Raw genomic sequence first — 18,722 nt, forward strand, 5'->3', positions numbered from 1 at the left:
TGCTACAGGGTACCTGACTCGCATAAATTTCTCTACAGAAATCCTATAGCAGATCCAGAGGTGATTACTCGGGGACCTAAGGGAGTTAAGGTTACAGCTGCAAGAATCCTACTCCTTCGGACAAAGAATCTAGGGCTCTGGACAGATTGGGTAAAAAAATATATATACCTCTGCAACTTTAATTGTAAAAGCTCTCAACTGTCAGTTCCATATGTTAAAATATCAACAGCACACTTAAGAACTTTTGAAACAGAAAATTTCTGCTTTTTCCAGATTTTGCCAAATATAGAGATAGCAAAATTACTGCACGCTTTTATATCAGGTGGCAAAGCACTCCTTGCACTATGGATTTGACGCCCTAGAAGCTTCTAGCAGTGACAGGATCTGTTATCAGAAGACATGCATGGCTAAAAGAACAACCTCTCCCTGATCATGCCAAAGCTAGAATCCTGGATGCACCACTTGACAAAGACTGTTTGCTCGGACAGAAAACTGAAGAGGTACTTAAAAATATGGAAGACAAAGCAAAATCGATGCAGACTGTAAAAGATTTTCTTAAAGTACAGCCTCTTAGGTTCAGCAGAAATTTTCCCTCTAAACAGTGGTCCTTTTCTGCACCAAACAGGCAGGCACAAGACAAAACCCATAGGGACAGACCCACCAGAACTAAAACTCAGGGTCAGCAAAGAACAAAAGTGACCCCCCCCCCCCCTCAAACACTAGAGCAGGGAGTTCAAAAGCAACCCTGTATGGAAAAAACTCTCTGCCTGCGTCCACCACACCAAAAGCTTGGAAAAAAGGCTGTCTCTATGTAGAGAAAATTGGAACTCTCTAACAAAAGAATGAGTCTTAAAAAATCATTGCTCAGTGGTACAAATTCAATTTATAAGAACTACCACCTCCAAGAAGGTATCCAGACCTACCTCCGAACCAGTGGGCAGAAGCACTAAAACAGGTGCAAAACCTAATATCCCTAGGGGCAGTAGAACCTGTACCTCCAGCATGTTGCAAAATAATTCTATTCCAGACTATTCCTTGTTCCCAGGAAAGAGGGGACTTGGCGTCCCATCCTGGACCTATCCTTTCTCAATACCTTTCTAGTAATCCCAAAATTCAAAATGCTTACCTTACAACAGCTTCTACCAGTGCTGCCAAACCAAGTTTGGATGGTCACCTTAGGACCTAAAGGATGCTTATCTGCACATCCCACTAAAGGAGTCATGCAGAAAATTCCTGCGCTTCAGAGCAGGATCAGTACACTTTCAATTTTCTGCTTTTACTTTTGGCTTATCTATTGCTCCCAGGGTATTCACCAAATGTCTAGCTCCTGCCATTGCGTTTTGCAGGCAAGACAATGTACAGATTTACCCTTACCTGGACAACTGTCTCATCCAGGCAGACTGCAAGGAATTCCTCCTGCAGCACCTCTCATTTGTAAATACCCTACTGACCTCTCTGGGGTTCACTATCAACGAAAGGAAATCAGACAGATACCTACCAGGAAAGTCTTATTTCTGGGAGCCTTACTGGACACACAACAGCAAATGGCCTTTCTTTCCCCAGAAAAACAAAAGTTTCCTACCAAAATACTTCACTACTCTGGCCTCCCAAACCCAGCTTTCTGCCAGGAAGTTCTTACAAGCTCTAGGGTACGTGGCCTCATGCATCCTCCTGGTACCTCTGGCCAGACTACACATGAGGAAAATTCAGTGGTACCTAAAGAACCTATGGTGTCAACACTCACAACCTCGGGCACTTCCCTGCCTGTGATCCCTTGCATAAGGTCCGAGTTCCTCTGGTGGGTCCAGGCCTGTGCTTTGAACAAGGGACTTCCATTCACCCTCCATCCATCAGACCAGACCATAACTACAGTTGCTTCAAACATAGCCTGGGGTGCCCACCTAGAAGGTAGATGCGCCCAAGGTCTGTGGGACATGCAAATACTACCCTTGCACATCAAACAAAAGGAAATAATAGTGGTACAAAATGCTCTGGCATCCTTCAAACCGTACCTCAAACCAGGGGTTCTTCTCCTAAAAACAGACACCACCACAGTCGTGGTACATCAACAAACAGGGAGGGAATCAGTCTTACCCCCTGTGCAGACTAGCCATGAACCTGTGGCTAGCAGCCTCATCCATGGGACTACATCTTGTAGCCCAATACCTACCAGGCATCAACAACACCCTGGCAGACCACCTAAGCAGAAACCTGCTGGACCCACATGAATGGCAAATCCACTGATACTTTTTTCTGCAAATTACCCACACATGGGGGCACCCCAGGTGGGCGTCTTTCACCAAGTACAGAAATTCTGCACCAGGGAGTACCATCACCTGGCCAGGAAGGTCAATGCCCTGACCTTCCCTTGGAATACCCTCTTTGTGTATGCATTCCCATCTCTACCTCTCATTCCAAAAGTACTAATCAAGATAAGGGAGGAAAAACCAAGAGCAGTACTCATTGCCTTAGATTGGCCAAGCCAGCATTGGTACCCACTGCTGCGTAGCCGGTCTCACCAGCCCCCCTGGCAGCCACCTCTGATACCTCACCTGCTACCCTGGGGGGGGGCAGTGTTACACCCAGACCTTCAGACACTCAAGCTCTCAGCATGGCTTATTCTACCAAAACCCACAAGGAATCTATGCTAAGCAAGCAAGTCCTTGACATCACAGAAGCCAGAAGACCCAGCACCAGAAAATCTTACGCTGGAAAATGGAAAAGATTCTGCTCCTGGAAGCCGGTCCAAGGGGGCAGACAAGCCCTCCATTCCTCTTATTGTAGATTTATCTTGCTGAGCTTCTTAATAAGAGTCTCTCCTTCTCCTCCATAAAGATCCATGCCTCTGCCATCTTGGCACACTTTGATACAGAACAGCCATTGTTCTCCCACCCTCTTATCAAACAATTCCTTAGAGGAGCCTCCAATATTGGGACTCCCAGAAGACAGCCCACCCAGCCTGGGACCTGAACTATGTTTTAGAAAAGCTTACTCTGCTTCCCTTCGAACCTGCAGCATCCTCAGAACTAAAGTACCTCTCTTGGAAGAGTGTCTTTCTCCTGGCTATTACTCCAGCCAGGAGAGTATCAGAGCTTCAAGATTTAATGGCCATCAAGCCATTTATCATCTTCCATGCAGACAGGGTCTCCCTGAGAACCAGCCCCTCCTTCATGCCAAAGGTGGTTTCAGATGTTACCCTCAACCAGGCCATCCACCTGCCCACCTTCTTCCCTAACCCTCAGAACAAGGCGGAAAGGATACTGCATTCTTTGATGTGCACAGGCAACTCAAGATTTCGTCTGGATTGTACAAAGACAGTCAGGAAAACTGGCCAGCTCTTGGTCAGCTGTAAAACGGGGGCACATGGAAACCAGTATCCAAACAGACCATTTCCAAATGGATGGCACACTGCATCCAATTTTGCTACTCCTTGCATGGAAAACCACTCCCTAGGACCAGCAGAACCCATTCCACTAGGGCAAGCTCTACTTCCGCAGCATTCCTTAGAGGGGTACCCACCAAGGACATCCTGGAAGCTGCCACATGGACTTCAGTCCCCACCTTCACCAAACATTGCCATCTGAACCTATTCTCAAAAGCTAGGGCTGGGTTTACCTCAGCAATTCTGCAGGGCATGCTCACCCAATCTTAAGTTTCTGTTGAGCCTCTGTTAACCTTCCACCCTTTGGGAATCTTCCCAGTGGTTAGGACTGCAGCAGTGAAACATGAAGAACATAGTACAGTTGTGTGTGTTCACTGCTGCAGTCATGCTTTCCCTCCCTACTTCCCTCTGATGTCTGCTTTTGTTAGAGAGACACTATTTCTATGGGGTCTCTGACCCCAGGACTACTGATAATTAAAATTGGACTTCTTTGGTTGGTTAAGGCAAGAAAAACTGAGGTAATGGTGTCTCCTGCTCTCCTTTATAGCTCGGACGTCCTGACGTCACCCAGCAAGCGACAGCAACCAACATACTAAACCTTGACTCTGGTATTCGGACTGACTGCGGGCTACCACAGCACAGATAACCCAATGGTTAGGACTGCAGCAGTGAACACACTCTAACATCTACATTTATGTTAAGTGTACACAACTGTACTTTGCAGTAAATTCTTAAAATATAAAACAGTAATCTATTCTAGAATTTGTCATATACAATGTAGAATTTTATCACAGTTGGAGAGAAGGGGGAAGTTGCATATTGCTTAGGCAAAGCAGTGTTCAACTGGCTCAATTTTTGGAGTTTATCGATAAGTGGTCAAGACTGATTAATTTGGTTTAATTTTGCTTGAAAAGAATGTGCAACAGTTTCCTTCATTTTATTTAGGAATTTTTGTCTTAATTTAACTTATGTTGAATTGAGTAAAATTCACACTTGTTTTTCATCTTTGCAGGAGTATGACATTGAAACACAGTATGGAACAGTACATGCCAAAATGTATGGAACACCTAAAGGAAACAGACCTGTAATTTTGACTTATCATGATATTGGACTAAACCGTAAGTGAAAACCTGCACCTGTTTACCTTTTCATTAAGGGAAAAAAAAAGCTAGTAACACAAAATGTGGCTGGTAAAGGCAAATGACAGCCGGCTTTTTGAGTTTGTCCACATCCCTTACCGCTTCAAAATGATAAATTCAGTATTTACCCACTTTCACCTTTTAGTTTCTGTCCGCATTTTTATGTGCCTATTTATTGCAGATGTTCTTCGTGTTTCACTGTTGCAGTCATTACCTGTGGGTTATCCCTGCTGTGGTAGCCTTTGGCTGGCCCGAAATACCAGAGTCTGTTTTTCTGTGTCGGCTGCAGTCGCCTGTAGTCTGATGTCAGGTCATCAGTGTTATAAAGCAAGGCAGCCAAAGTCATTGCATCAGTCTTTCTTGCCATGGAACCTGTAGCAGAAGCAGTTCGCACAAGTGCCGGTCGGTCACTATCAGAGTTTGAATTTCAGCTGAAAATGTCTAAAGCCAAGTACTCTGTTGGGGACCCTTTTTTCTTGCACTAACCGATGTCTGAAAAAGTTAAGAATTGTCTCGCCTGAGGAAAGGGGATCCCACACCCAAGACTTCCAGTCTTACTGCATCACTTGTTTAGGCCCAGACCACGATGTCCCCCGTTTCTATTTCTCTGCCTTCTTTAATGCGAGAACCATTCGCCGTAGAGCTCTTATTGTAGACCTTTATTTTCATGTTCTGTCTTCGCATTCTGATATGGCGTCAGTCAGCCAACAATCCGTGGACATTCTGAAAAAATGCAGAGATAAAGATAAGAGACAGACCAGACAAGGCTAAGCCTTCCAATGACGCTACCACTAAGCAGGTTGTCAGCTCTCCGGAATTCAGTGAGGTGTTTTCGCAGCCCCTGATGCCTGATTTGATATCTAAGGCCTGTACCAAGATCCTTTCGGAATTCGGTATGACACAGAAATCTTCCTTGTCTTCCAAGCCTTTGGCTGTCTCTGCCTTGGTTGGGTCCGAAGCCGTGACGCAGGCACGGGCTTCTGAGGAAGCCTTTCTCACTATTGAATCTAGTCAAAGAACGACGTCTTCTTCCAACTACTGTCAGACCAACTGATTCTCTTAGGCCTAAAAGCCAGGGCACTAACCACCATCTTGCTCCTGCTCCACCACCCTAAGCACAAATGCTTAAAATGGCGAAGGGTCTCATTTCCCTAATCTGAGGTAGTAAGGCCACGGCTTCTAAAAGGAAAATGCACCGTTCTCCAGAAATTATGACAGAACAGGATTCTGAGGAATTGTGACCATTCAGATTTTGAAGAGGGAACCGCAACCTTTGACTGCTTATGAGGATTCGGATGCAGAGGAATCCATCCCTTCTGCCTCCCCTCCAGAGAACCTTTCCTTCAGGGAAACCCTTCACACCCTCTGGGAGCATTTCCGGTGGGAATCTCAGGACTTCCCCCAGTCTAAGAAAAGACTTGGGGAGTTTGCCCCAGCACAGATCCCTAGCCACACCCCCTATTTTAGAAGTGGTGGATGATGTTTTCCATGAACCCATCTTCACTCCTGATGCCATCCCACCTGCTCCCTGTAAACCTGACAGGTATTACAGAGTACCGGATTCTCCCAAATACCTGTACAGAAATCCTGCTGCAGACCCAGAGGTCATTACACAGGGACCTAAAGGAGCTACGACTAGTTTTGCCAAGAATCCTATTCCTTCTGACAAGGACTCCAGAGCTCTGGACAGATGGGGTAAAAAAGTATACACCTCTGCAAGCTTAGCTGTCAGAGCACTCAGTTGTCAGTTTGTGTGTTAAAATATCAGCAACACACTTTGGAACTATTAAAACAAAAGATTTCTACTTTTCCTGACTGTGCCAGTTCAAAAGAGTTAGCTGATTTACTGCACTCTAGTAGTCAAGTGTTACACTGTGGATATGATGCCCTAGAAGCCTCTAGCAGGGTAGTAGTGACAGGATCTGTCATTAGGAGACATGCATGGCTGAAGGAGCAACCTCTTCCTGATCCTGTCAAGTCTAAACTTATTGATGCACCCCTAGATAAGGAGCGCTTGTTTGTGGAAAAAGCAGAAGAGGTGCTTAAAAAGATGGAAGACAAAGTAAAATCTATGCAAACTGTAAAAGATTTCTTTCAGGTTCAACCTCCCATGTTCAGCAGGAACTTTCCCCTCTAAGCACTGGTCCTTCCCTGCACCTGGCGGACAGGGCCAAAGTAAGCCGTGCAGAGATGGACCATCCAGGCCTGTATCCCAGGGCCAGCAGAGAAGCAAACAGTGGGACGACTTCCACCCTAAAGGCAGGAAGATGTTCTTCGTGTTTCACTGTTGCAGTCATCACATTTGGGTTATCTCTGCCAGGGTAACCCTCAGTCAGCCCGAATACCAGAGGCTTAGTATTTCTGTGTCAGTTGCTGTCGCTCCAGGACTGACGTCACGTCATCAGTAGTATAAAATAAGGAAGCCGATGCCATTACCCCAGTCTTTCTTGCCGAGGAGCCGAAGCAGAAGCAGTTCGCATGAGTGCCGGTGGGCCGCTACCTGTTTTTCATTTTTCGAATTGAAGTTTGTCTTCTAAAGCTTAGTATCCCATTGGGGATTCTTTTTTTTCTTGCTCTAACCGATGTCAGAAAAAGTTAACAATTGTCTCGCTTGTGGAAGCAAATACCACACAGAGACTTTCATTCTTACTGCGTCACTTGCTTAGGCCCAGACCATGATGTCCCCCGTTGTCGCTTTTGTGCTTTGTTCAAAGCCAGAACTATACGTTGTCGGGCCCTTATTGTGGCTAGATATTTTCACTCTCAGTCCTCTAATTCTGACAGCAGATCTTCCAAAAAAACATAAGGATAAAGACAGACACACCACCGCACAGGTCCAAACCTCCCAACGACGCTTCCATTAAGCTAGTCATCAGTTCTCCGGTCCTCACTGAGGTGCTTTCGCAGCCACTGATGCCCAATTCTGTGGATTCGCAGGCCGCTACTGAGACCCATTCAGAGTCCGGTATGCCACCAGACTCATCGACTAAGGATCCTGCGGATGTGTCTACCTTGGATGGGTCCTGAGCTGCTGAGCAGGCACTGGCTTCCGAGGATGTACTTCGCACTACCGATTCTCGACACAGACCGACTTCTTTCGTGTCTACCATTTTTTTGAAAACTATCGAATTTCTAAGGCCCAGGGTACGAACCACACCTAAGAAACCGATGACCCAGTCTCAAGCACCTGCTTCCTTGCCTCTGTCTCAAATGCTTAAAATGGCGGAAGACCTTGTAATGCTGATCAGGGGAAGCCAAGCTACCCCTTTCAAAAGAAAGAGATTTGCCCCCAGTCGTAGTCGTTTTATCTGAACAGGAGTCTGACTCTGAGGCATCTGAATATGAAGACATGCAACCCCCCTCTGCTTATGAGGATTCTGATGCAGAGGAATCCATTCCTTCAGCCTTTCTACCCAAGGACTTTTCCTTTGGGGAAACCCTATATACTTTTAAGGGAGCATTTCCAATGGGAATCTCAGGACTACCCTTAGCCTAAAAAGAGACTCTGGGAATTTTTAGATCTTCCACAGCACAGACCTCTGGCCATTCCTCCTATCCTGGATGTTGAGGATGATGTCTTCATGGAATCTAGTTTGACTCCTGACATCCTTCCTCCTGCTCCCAGGAAACCTGACATGTACTGTTGAGTCCCTGACTCTCTCAAATGTCTTTTCAAAAATCTTACTTCTGACCCTGAGGTTATTTCTCAAGGGCCTAAAGGAAGTAAATCAACTTCTGCTAAGAATCCCACCTCCTCAGATAGAGATTCCCGAGCATTAGACAGATTGGGTAAAAAAGTATACACCTCTGCTACTCTTGCTATTAGAGCACTAAATTGTCAGTTCCATACGCTGAAATTTCAGCAACATACTATGGAACTCCTCAAACAAAATGTCATCATTTCCTGCTTGTGCAGAAAATAGTTACAAGAGTTAATGCATTCTGTAAGTCAAGTAGCTAAGCACACCTTTACAATGTGGTTTTGACGCCCTAGAAGCGTCTTGCAGGGCAGCAGTCACTGGTTCTGTCCTTTAGAAGGCATGCTTGGCTTAAGGAACAGCCCTTGCCGGACCGTGTCAAATCCAAATTATTGGACGCACCCTTGCACAAAGACAACTTATTTGGCACCAAGGCAGAGGAGGTCTTAAAGATGGAAGAATAAGCTGAATCTATGCAGACAGTTATTCCTGCAGGTCCAGCCACCCAGGTTCAGTAGGCATTGCCCCTCCAAGCACTGATCCTTTCATGCCCTCTCCAGGTCAGCTCAGCCCAGACCCCGGGGAAGCAGGCCCCCCAGACAGCAGCCACAGGGAATGCAGAGATCTAAGCAGTGGAGTTCCTCCTCTTCAAAACCAGGGAGTGCTAAGACACCCCCTCATGGTAAGAACTCACAATGACTCTCCACTTCCACTCCCTCCCTTTACCCACCTGCACTTGCCCCTAGGAGGAAAAAACTCCTTCCACGCAATTACCAATGACCGCTGGGTCCTCAACATAGTGTCCCAGGGATACAAATTTTATTTCCACACTCTACTAACCCCAAAAGGGTTTCCAAATCTTCCCCCAAACCAGTGGGCGAGGCCAAAAAGCAAGACCTTTCCCTGCTCTCTCTGAAGGCAATAGAGCACGTTCCTGCAGAACAGATAGGCCAAGGGTTCTACTCAAGACTCTTCCTGGAACCCCAGAAATGAGGGCACTGGCGCCCCATCCTCTATCTATCCATTCTAACCACCTTTCTGGTGATACCAAAATTCAGAATGCTCACCCTCCAGCAACTACTACCTATGCTCTCCAAGGATGCTTGGTTAGTCACCCTAGACCTAAAAGAGGCCTACCTACACATCCCAATCAGGGAGTCATGCAGGAAATATCTACATTTCAGGGCAGAATCACTGCACTTTCGGTTATCTGTGCTTCCCTATGGCTTATCCACTGCTCCCAGAGTTTTCACAAAATGTCTGGCTCCTGCCATTGCATTTTGCAGGCAAAGAAATATTCAAATTTACCCATACTTGGATGACTTCCTAATTCAGGTAGACAATCAGGAAAAGCTGCTCAAGCACCTGGCCTTTGTAAAGGACCTACTGACCTCCCCAGGGTATACTATCAATGAAAAGAAATCCAAACTACTACCCACCCAAAAAATTATATTCCTGGGAGCAAGCCTGGGCACAGCATCCCAGATGGCATTCCTTACACCAGAAAAGCAAACCTACCTGACAGCCTATTTCCCTCAACTAGCCACCAGACCCCAGTTATCCACAAGGAAAATCCTGCAAGCTGTGGGTTTAATGGCTTCTTGCATTCTACTCATTCCATATGCCGAACTGCATATAAGGAAACTACAATGGTACCTAAAAAGCCTTTGGTGTCAACACTGTCAACACCTAAAAACTCTTATACCAATGATACCTTGTTTAAGGAAAGATTTTCTTTGGTGGGCAGCAGCATGCTACCACAACAAGGGACTACACTTCTCATAACCCCACACCGCCCAGACCCTCACCACAGATGCATCATACTATGCCTGGGGTGCACACCTGGACAGCAGGTGCATACAGGGCCAATGGAGCCCACATCAAATACATATGCACATCAACCAAAAAGAGATATTAGCTGTCCAGCAAGCACTGACCGCTTTCAGACCCCTCCTCTCCCAGGGGGTTCTCCTGATCAAAACAGACAACACCACTCTGATGTGGTACATCAACAAGCAGGGAGGAACTCGCTTGTACCCTCTGTGCAGGCTCACCATGACCCTTTGGCACATGGCCTCAGCCATGTAACTACACCTGTTAGCACAATTCCTGCCAGTCTCTCTAAACTCTCTGGCAGACAACTTGAGCAGAAATCTTCTGGACCCGCACAAGTGGCAGCTAGACCAAAGAAAATTCACCCTTGTAACTCAGAAATGGGTGGGGCACCCTGAAGTTCGATCTCTTTGCTTCCCATTCCAACCATCACCTCAGCTAGTTCTGCACCAGGGAGCCTCACTGCAAGGCCTGGAAAGTGGATGCTCTATCTTTCCAGTGGGTCAGCCTTTCGGTCTGTGCATTTCCCCCACTACCGCTCATTACAAGGGTACTGCTCAAAATAAGGGAGGAAAACCCAAGGACAATCCTGATTGCCCCAGACTGGCCATGCTAGCACTGGTACCCACTTCTGTGCAGCCTGTCACCTCTGCCACCATGGCATCTCCCTCATATCCCAACACTCCTGACCCAGAGGGAAGGAAAACTCATGCACCCCCAATTGCAGACCCTCAATCTGGCAGTCTGGCTTATTCCCTGACCACTGCACAAGCTGCCAATCTCAGCAAACATGTTCTCGATGTTATAAGTGAGGCCAGACGCCCTAGCACTAGAAAGACTTTGCTGACAAATGGAAAAGGGTTTGCAGCTGGATCCAAGCTAAGGGAGCCGGGACGGCACAGCCCTCCCTACCTCTCATCCTGGATTACCTTCTTGACCTACTACACAGGCGTCTATCCTTTTCTTCTATTAAAATTCATGCCTCTGCTATCTCTGCTAGTTTCAGCACAGAGCCACATTTTTTTCTCGCACCCTCTCCTCAAACAGTTCCTAAGAGAGGCTAAAAACTTGAGGCCACCCAGAAGAGCACCTACCCCAGCTTGGGACCTAAACTTTGCGTTGGAAAAGCTCACCCTGACCCCCTTTGAACCAGCAGCTTCAGCAGAGTTAAAGTTTCTCTCATGGAAGACCGCCTTGCTTCTGGCCATCACTTCAGCAAGAAGAGTGTCCGAGCTCCAAGGACTAATGGCTGTAGAGCCCTTCATCATTTTCCATGCTGACAGGGTCTCCCTCAGGACTAACCCATCCTTCATGCGAAAAGTGGTGTCCAGTGTGGCTCTCAACCAATCCATTCATTTGCCCACCTTTTTCCCTAACCCACAAAACAAGGGGGAAAGGATACTGCACTCTCTAGATGTGCACAGACAACTCAGAGCTCAGATTCTATCTAGACAAGACTAAATCATTTAGAAAGACTGATCAATTGTTAGTCATCTTTGCTGCAGGAGCAGAGGGCAAAGCCATATCCAGACAATTTCCAAATGGATAGTACACTGCATCCATTTGTGCTACAAGCAAAATGGGGAAACTTCCCCCTAAGGGGGTCAGGACACATTCTACCAGAGCAACTTCCACCTCTGCAGCTTTCCTCAGCAAGGTCCCCACCAGGGACATCCTGGAGGCTGCAACATGGACATCAGTTCATACCTTCACCAAGCATTACCACCTGCCTATCTTCTCCAAATCCAGGGCAGGCTTTGCCACCGCAGTCTTGTTGGGCATCCTAGCCAGCCCCCAGTCTTCTTGACTGCCTCCGCCCTTTTCTTCAGCATTGGAATTAACCCAAATGTGATGACTGCAGCAGTGAAAAATGAAGAACATAGTACAATTGTGTACACTTGTCATAAATGTAGATGTTCGAGCGTATTCACTGCTGAATGGGTTGGAAAACATACTTTGCAGTCCTGGATGTTCGTCGTGTTTCACTGTTTCAGTCATCACCACATTTGGGTTATCTGCTTGCAGTAGCCCTCAGTCGGCCTGATTGTCAAAGTCTTGGTTCTTGCATCGGTTGCTGTCTCATCTTCTGTGACGTCAGGGGTATAAAGCATGCAGCCGACGCCATTACATCAGTCTTTCTTACTTACATCAGTCTTTCTTACCGTGCGGTGCCTGAAGCAGAAGCAGTTTGCTAGTGCCAGTCGGCTAACTCCTGAAATTTTCATTTTCGAGTTTCAGAACCGAAGTCTTCTACTAAAGCTAAGTACCCCGTTGGGGAAACTTTTTCTTACTCTAAACCTATGTCAGTAAAAGTCCATAATTGTATTACCTGTGGAAAGCAAATACCTCCTAAAGATTTTCATTCGTACTGTATTCCTTGCCTAGGCCCAGACCACGACATACCTCACTGCCGGTTTTGTGCCTTATTTAAGCAAGGAACTATTCGTCAGTATATTTTCGCTTCTAAATATTTTAGTACTCTGTTCAGTTATCCAGATATGTCTTCTGTAAGCAATCAGACTACTGAGATTCCGAAAAAACACAAAGATAAAGACAGAGACAGGCCACCTAGGTCCAAAGCTGCTGAAGATGCTTCTCCTAAGCCAATCGCCAGTTCGCTGGTACTCGGGCGCTTTCGCAGCCCCTGATACCTGCCACTTAAGATTCGCAGGCCTCTACTAAGACCCATTCGGAGTCTGGTATGCCGTGAGATGCTTCAGCTGTGAAACCTGCGTATGTCTCCATCTTGGATGGGTCTGGAGCCACTGTGCAGGCACTGGCTTCTGAGGGTGTATTCAGGCCTACTGACTTGCATATTAAACCAATGCCATCTTCTTCTTCAGGCCTAAAACTCGAACCATGCCTAGAAAACAGATTCCCAGACCGCATGGTCAGGCCTCTGCCTAAAAAATAAATGAGAAGAATGGCTGAAGACCTTATTACTTTAATCAGGGTAAGCCAACCTTACCCCTCTGAGACCTGGGACTGAATTTGCTTATGATACTTCTGACCAGGATTCTGAAATTTCTGTTTCCTCTGATGACCAGGATTTACCCTTATCTACTTATGAGGATTCTGATGCAGAAGACTCTATTCCTTCTGCTCCCCCCCCCCCCCCCCCCAGAGGATTTCTCTTTTGGTGAAACCTTGCATACTCTTGGGGAACATTTTCATTGGGAAAGCCAGGATTACTCTGATTCTAAAAAGAGGCTTAGGGATTTCTTATTCCTGCCCCCCAGCACAGGCCTTTCACTATCCCTCCTGTACTAGACATTGTTGATGATGCCTTTTTGGAATCTAGCTTGGCCCCAGACTCTTTATCTCCTGCTCCCAGAAAGCCTGATAGATATTACAGGGTTCCTGACTCTCACAATTTCCTTTTTAAAAATCCTACTGCGGATTCTGAGACCATTTCACAGGGACCCAAGGGCATTAAGGCTACTACTGCCAAAAATCCTACTTCCTCTAATATAGACTCCAGGGCGCTGGATAGGTGGGGTAAGAAGGTATACACTTCTGCAACCTTGGCCATTAGGGCCTTAAATTGCCAGTTTCATATGTTAAAGTATCAGCAGCATATTATTGGATTGCTTAAACAGAAAATTATGTTGATTCCTGATTGTGCTGAAAACGAGGATTTACAGGATTTAATGCATCCTGCTGAACAGGTTGGAAAACCTACTTTGCAATGTGGTTTTGATTCTCTAGAGGCATCTTGCAAGGCTGCTGTAAATGGGTCTGTACTTAGAAGGCATGCTTGGCTTAAGGAGCAATCCTTGCCAGATCGTGTTACAGCTAAATTGCTGGATGCTCCCTTAAATCAGGACCGCCTGTTTGGCAACAAAACAGAAGTTCTTAAAAAGATGGAGGAAAAAGCTAAATCTATGCAAACTGTTAAAGATTTCCTACAAGTACAGCCTCCAAGATTTAGTAGGCATTGGCCCTCTAAGAATTGGTCCTTTCCTGCCTCTTCCAGGCCTTCAGTCCAAAGCCAGACCCAGCAGAACACCCAGGCTTCAGTCCCAGGGTACGCACAGGATAAGCAGTGGGGGGTTCCCACTTCCAGACCGGGGAGTAGTAAGACTCCCCCCTATGGTAAACTGTCTAAATGACTTAATTTTAAAACTTCTAAGTACTTCTCAACTGACTGCTCCTTTAGGGGGAAAGCTTGCTCTGCAGGCAAAAAACTGGTAACTCATTACCCAGAACAAATGGGTTTTAAATATAGTTTCCCAAGGATGCAGATTTCACTTCCACGTGTTACCAACCCCAAACGGTTGGCCAGATAAAGTACTCTCTCTCTTAAGCATAAAGGCTATTAAAACTTTACCAGAAGAGGAAAAGGGACAAGGTTTCTACTCAGGACTTTTCCTGGTATCCAGAAAAGACAACTCGTGGTGTCCTATCCTGGACCTTTCTACCTTAAACACCTTTTTGGTGATTCCAAAATTCAAGATGCTAACTTTTCACCAGTTACTTCCTATGCTAGGCAAGGATGCATGGTTGGCCACACTGGATTTAAAGGAAGCCTACCTGCACATCCCAGTCAGGGAATCTTGCAGAAGATACCTATGCTTCAAAGCAGGCTACATGCACTATCATTTCTCTGCACTGCCCTTTGGCTTATCTACTGTGCCAAGGGTATTCACAAAGTGCCTAGCTCCAGTCATTGCATTTTGCAGGCAAATAAATATACCCATACGTGGACGATTGCCTAATTCAAGCAGAAAGCCAGGACATACTTCTGAATCATCTGGCATTTGTACAAAAGGTGTTAACTTGTCTGGGGTACACCATAAACAAAAATGAAATCTCATCTGGTACCCTGTCAACAAATTATATTCCTGGGAGCAAGCTTGAACACAACTTCCCAGATGGCTTTCCTCACACCAGAGAAACAAATTCATTTGACAACTTACTTCAAACTAGTGTATACAAAAACCCTGCTATCTGCAAGTCAAATACTGCAAGCCTTGGGGTTCATGGCCTCGTGCTTTTTACTAATTCCATATGCAGGGCTGCATATGAGGAAACTACAGTGGTATCTAAAAAGCCTATGGTGTCAACATTCTCAGGATCTAGAAGCAATGATTCCTATCATACTTTGCCTACGGTTAGAATTCCTTTGGTGGGCAGAGGCCTGCCACCAAAACAAGGGACTACCATTCACTCTACCCCCTGCCACCCAAACCATAACAACAAACACATCAGACTGTGCATGGGGGGGCTCACCTGGCAGGGAAGTGCATTCAGGGCAAATGGAACCCAAGTCAAATGCACCTGCATATCAATCAGAAAGAAATGTTAGCTGTACAGAATGCTCTGACCGCCTTCAAGGACTACATTCTTCCAGGACAATTAATGGTAAAGACGGACAATACCACTGTTATGTGGTACATAAACAAATGGGGGGGTACCCATTCGTATCCCCTCTGCAAACTAGCCATGGCACTGTGGAACACAGCTTTGGGCTACCAAGTACAGCTACAGTCTCAGTTCCTGCCAGGAAAACTAAATACACTGGCAGACTAACTAAGCAGAAATCTCATGGACCCACACGAGTGGAAAATGGAACCGAAGACTTTCAACATGTTGATCAACAAATGGGGGAGCCCAGATATAGACCTGTGTGCCTCCCCCCAGAACTACTAATTGGACAAATTCTGCACAAGGACTCCCCACAAATAAGCTTGGAAAGTGGATGCTCTGTCCTTCAGCTGGAAAAATCTATCAGATTATGCCTTTCCTCCTCTGCTTCTCCTCTCCAAAGTTATACTAAAGATAAAACAGGACAAACCAAGGATGATACTGATTGCACCAGACTGGCCATGCCAACACTGGTATCCCCCCCCCTGCACAGTTTGTCACAGCTAGCCCCATGGCACCTGCCTCAGACCCCTACCCTGCTGTCACAGCAGGGAGAGCCTGATTCTGCACTCCCAGCTTCAAGCTCTGAACCTGGCAGCCTGGCTAATTACCTAATCTCTCTGTTACCATCCCTCAGTAAACAAGTGTTGGATGTAATTTTGGAGGCAAGGAGGCCTAGTACTAGAAAATCTTGTGCTGAAAAATGGAAAAGATTCTGTGCCTTGAACCAAACTCAAGGGATGGCCACAGCAGCACCCAATTTACCTCAGATTCTTCAATACTTAAATGAGATGCTTCACATGGGCCTTTCTTTTTCCTCCATCAAAATTCACCCCATTTCAGCTCATTACAACAGAGAACCACCCCGCTTTTCTCACCCACTGCTCAAGCAGTTCCTCAGAGGGGACAAAAACTTAAGACCACCCTGGAGAGCCACAATAACTCACTCTTCCTCCTTTTGAGGCAGCTGCAACTGCAGAGTTAAAATTCCTTTCTTGGAAAACGGCTTTCCTTTTAGCAATCACTTTAGCAAGAAGGGTATCTGAATTGCAGGCCCTTATGGCAGTGGAGCCTTTCATGCGGACAGGGTGTCCCTCAGGACCAATTCCTCCTTCATGCCCAAGGTGGTATCCAGTGTGGCTCTTAATCAATCCATTCATTTGTCAACCTTCTTTTCTAATCCACAGAAAAAAGGGGAACGGATACTGCACTCCTTAGATGTGCACAGACAACTTAGATTTTACTTGGACAGGACTAAACCTCAAAGGAAATCTGAACAACTGCTGGTGGCATTTACTGCAGGGGCAGAGGGGAAGGCGATTTCAAAGCAAACCATTTCTAAATGCATAGACCATTGCATTCATTTCTGCTATAAGCACCATGGAAAACCTATCCCACTCCACCAGCCCATTTGCTCCTTTAGTGAAGCAAGAGGAGTTTCCTGTGTTGCAGGGGGAAGTTCTTTTTTTTTTTTCCTCTTTCCCTCCCTCTGCCATTCCTCATAAATGCTGTTATGTAGTGCACTTCATAGTTCTGATAGCAGTCACATCCCCTCTCTCTAGCATTGTTGCAGGCTGTTTGTCCATATCTTTCTTTTATGAGCCTATATTCTATATATTCATAGTCACTCTTTGGTAAATTAAATGATTATATCTTTTCAAATTTAGAAATTAATTTTATCTTTAAATTTTATTCTGAAAACTGTCTTCTATGTTGTGTTGTGTTCCGTATGGAGATTATTAGAAGTGGCCGTTCATCTTAGACCTATGATAACTTCTCAAATTCCATTTATTTAAATGCAGTTTAGTAAAATTGCTGCCTCTCACTTTTATTAGAACCTTTTTTCTTGAGGCAAAACACCTCCATGCATTGGATCATGTCCCTGTGCTCTGGGATCACATTATATTGATGGTAGTGAAAATCGCTCTCTCCTACCTCTTGCAGTAGCCCTCCAGAGAAAAGAAGAACTTGCTCGATTTGCTTGCTGGTTGCTTGTGGGTGTATGATTCTTGGGAGGCTGTTTGGTCAAGGACACTCTTGGTTCTGGCATGTGGACTGTTGGCGCTGAAGTCACAGATGGCGGCTTATGATTAGGGCTTAAACTTCATGTCCTTCAGAAAACTCGGGATGTGGTAAAGTCTGTTTTATTAACTGTCTGTCAGCTTCTAAGTTTTTAACAGTTGTCCAGATGTTCTTCGTGTTTCACTGTTGCAGTCATCACATTTGGGTTATCCCTGCCAGGGTTGCCCTCGGCCGGCCCGATTACCAGAGGCTTAGTATTTCTGCATCGGTTGCTGTCGCTTCAGGACTGATGTCAATTTTTCAGGCTAAACCATTCTTTCTTTTTTTTTTTCTCTCTCTTCTGAGGTGTTGGTTTGGGTCCCTGACTCCAGTGATTATGACCTTGACTGCATTTTTTCACTCAGCCCTCTCCTGATTTTTCAAGTTCACTGAGAATTTCTTTTCCTGTTTGAACCAATATTTTGGTTCAACATTCTAACAACTGGAGAGTAGTGAGGAGGAGTTTAAAAACTTGTGTAGCTGTTGTGTATTTGCCTTAAGAGTCTGCATTGCACCTTGTTCTAGGATATGCAAGTCTGTGTATGTTGTGGCATAGTTATGGCCAAAAACAGTAGAAGTTGTCATTGGTCTGGAAAGAACTGGCATGGCCTTGGTAATTTTCCAGAATGAGTGTCCTTCCACAAAGTTTTGATTTTACAAAGAAATTATCTCTGGATCATTATCTCTGGATCTATAACTGGAAGGGCAACAGCAGCAGACTACCTTGGGGTTTGCATATCTGTGTCACTCTGGAAGTGGTTTAGGACAGTACCGTTGTGTAAAATCTTACCATAATGGTAGATGTCTTTGCATTCACCACTGCGGTATTCATAACTTATGGGATTCCCTGCAGTGGAAGCCTGTCATTCAGCCAGTTTACTAAAGTCTAGTGTTGCTTTAAGGTACGCTGAATGTCACCTAAACGCTCATTGTGTAGCGCAGGGCATAAAGGGGACGTTCAGGCGTACCGTCCTCAAAACTGATTGCTCCCGTAGGAACAGCAGTCCAAGGAAACCCGAAGAGAACTTGCACATCCAGGAAGGAAAAAAAAGACTAGTGGGATGGAGGGGAAGTAGTGAATACTGCAGTGGTGAAGGCAAGGACTACCATTATGGTACAATTTTACACAACTGTACTATGTCCTTACATTCACCACTGTAGTATTCATAACTTATGTGGGGATGCCAAAGCTCAAGAAGAAACTTGGGAGGAAGAAGCAGCAGTAGAGCCCTCTAAGAATCC

At 45.7% G+C, this 18,722-nt stretch overlaps 1 protein-coding gene across 1 annotated transcript in view; it reads left to right on the forward strand.

Moving 5' to 3' along the window:
- NDRG1 (N-myc downstream regulated 1) overlaps positions 1-18,722 on the forward strand; it is an 896,718-nt gene that overhangs the window by 232,513 nt on the left and 645,483 nt on the right. Inside the window, exon 4 of the mRNA XM_044066941.1 lies at positions 4,395-4,500. Coding sequence (XP_043922876.1) covers positions 4,395-4,500 — 106 coding nt within the window. The remainder of the gene's footprint in view (positions 1-4,394; positions 4,501-18,722) is intronic.

Source organism: Protopterus annectens, chromosome 3.part1 (genome assembly GCF_019279795.1).
Source record: "Protopterus annectens isolate FY-2018-M chromosome 3.part1, PAN1.0, whole genome shotgun sequence".
NCBI lineage: Eukaryota > Metazoa > Chordata > Ceratodontiformes > Protopteridae > Protopterus > Protopterus annectens.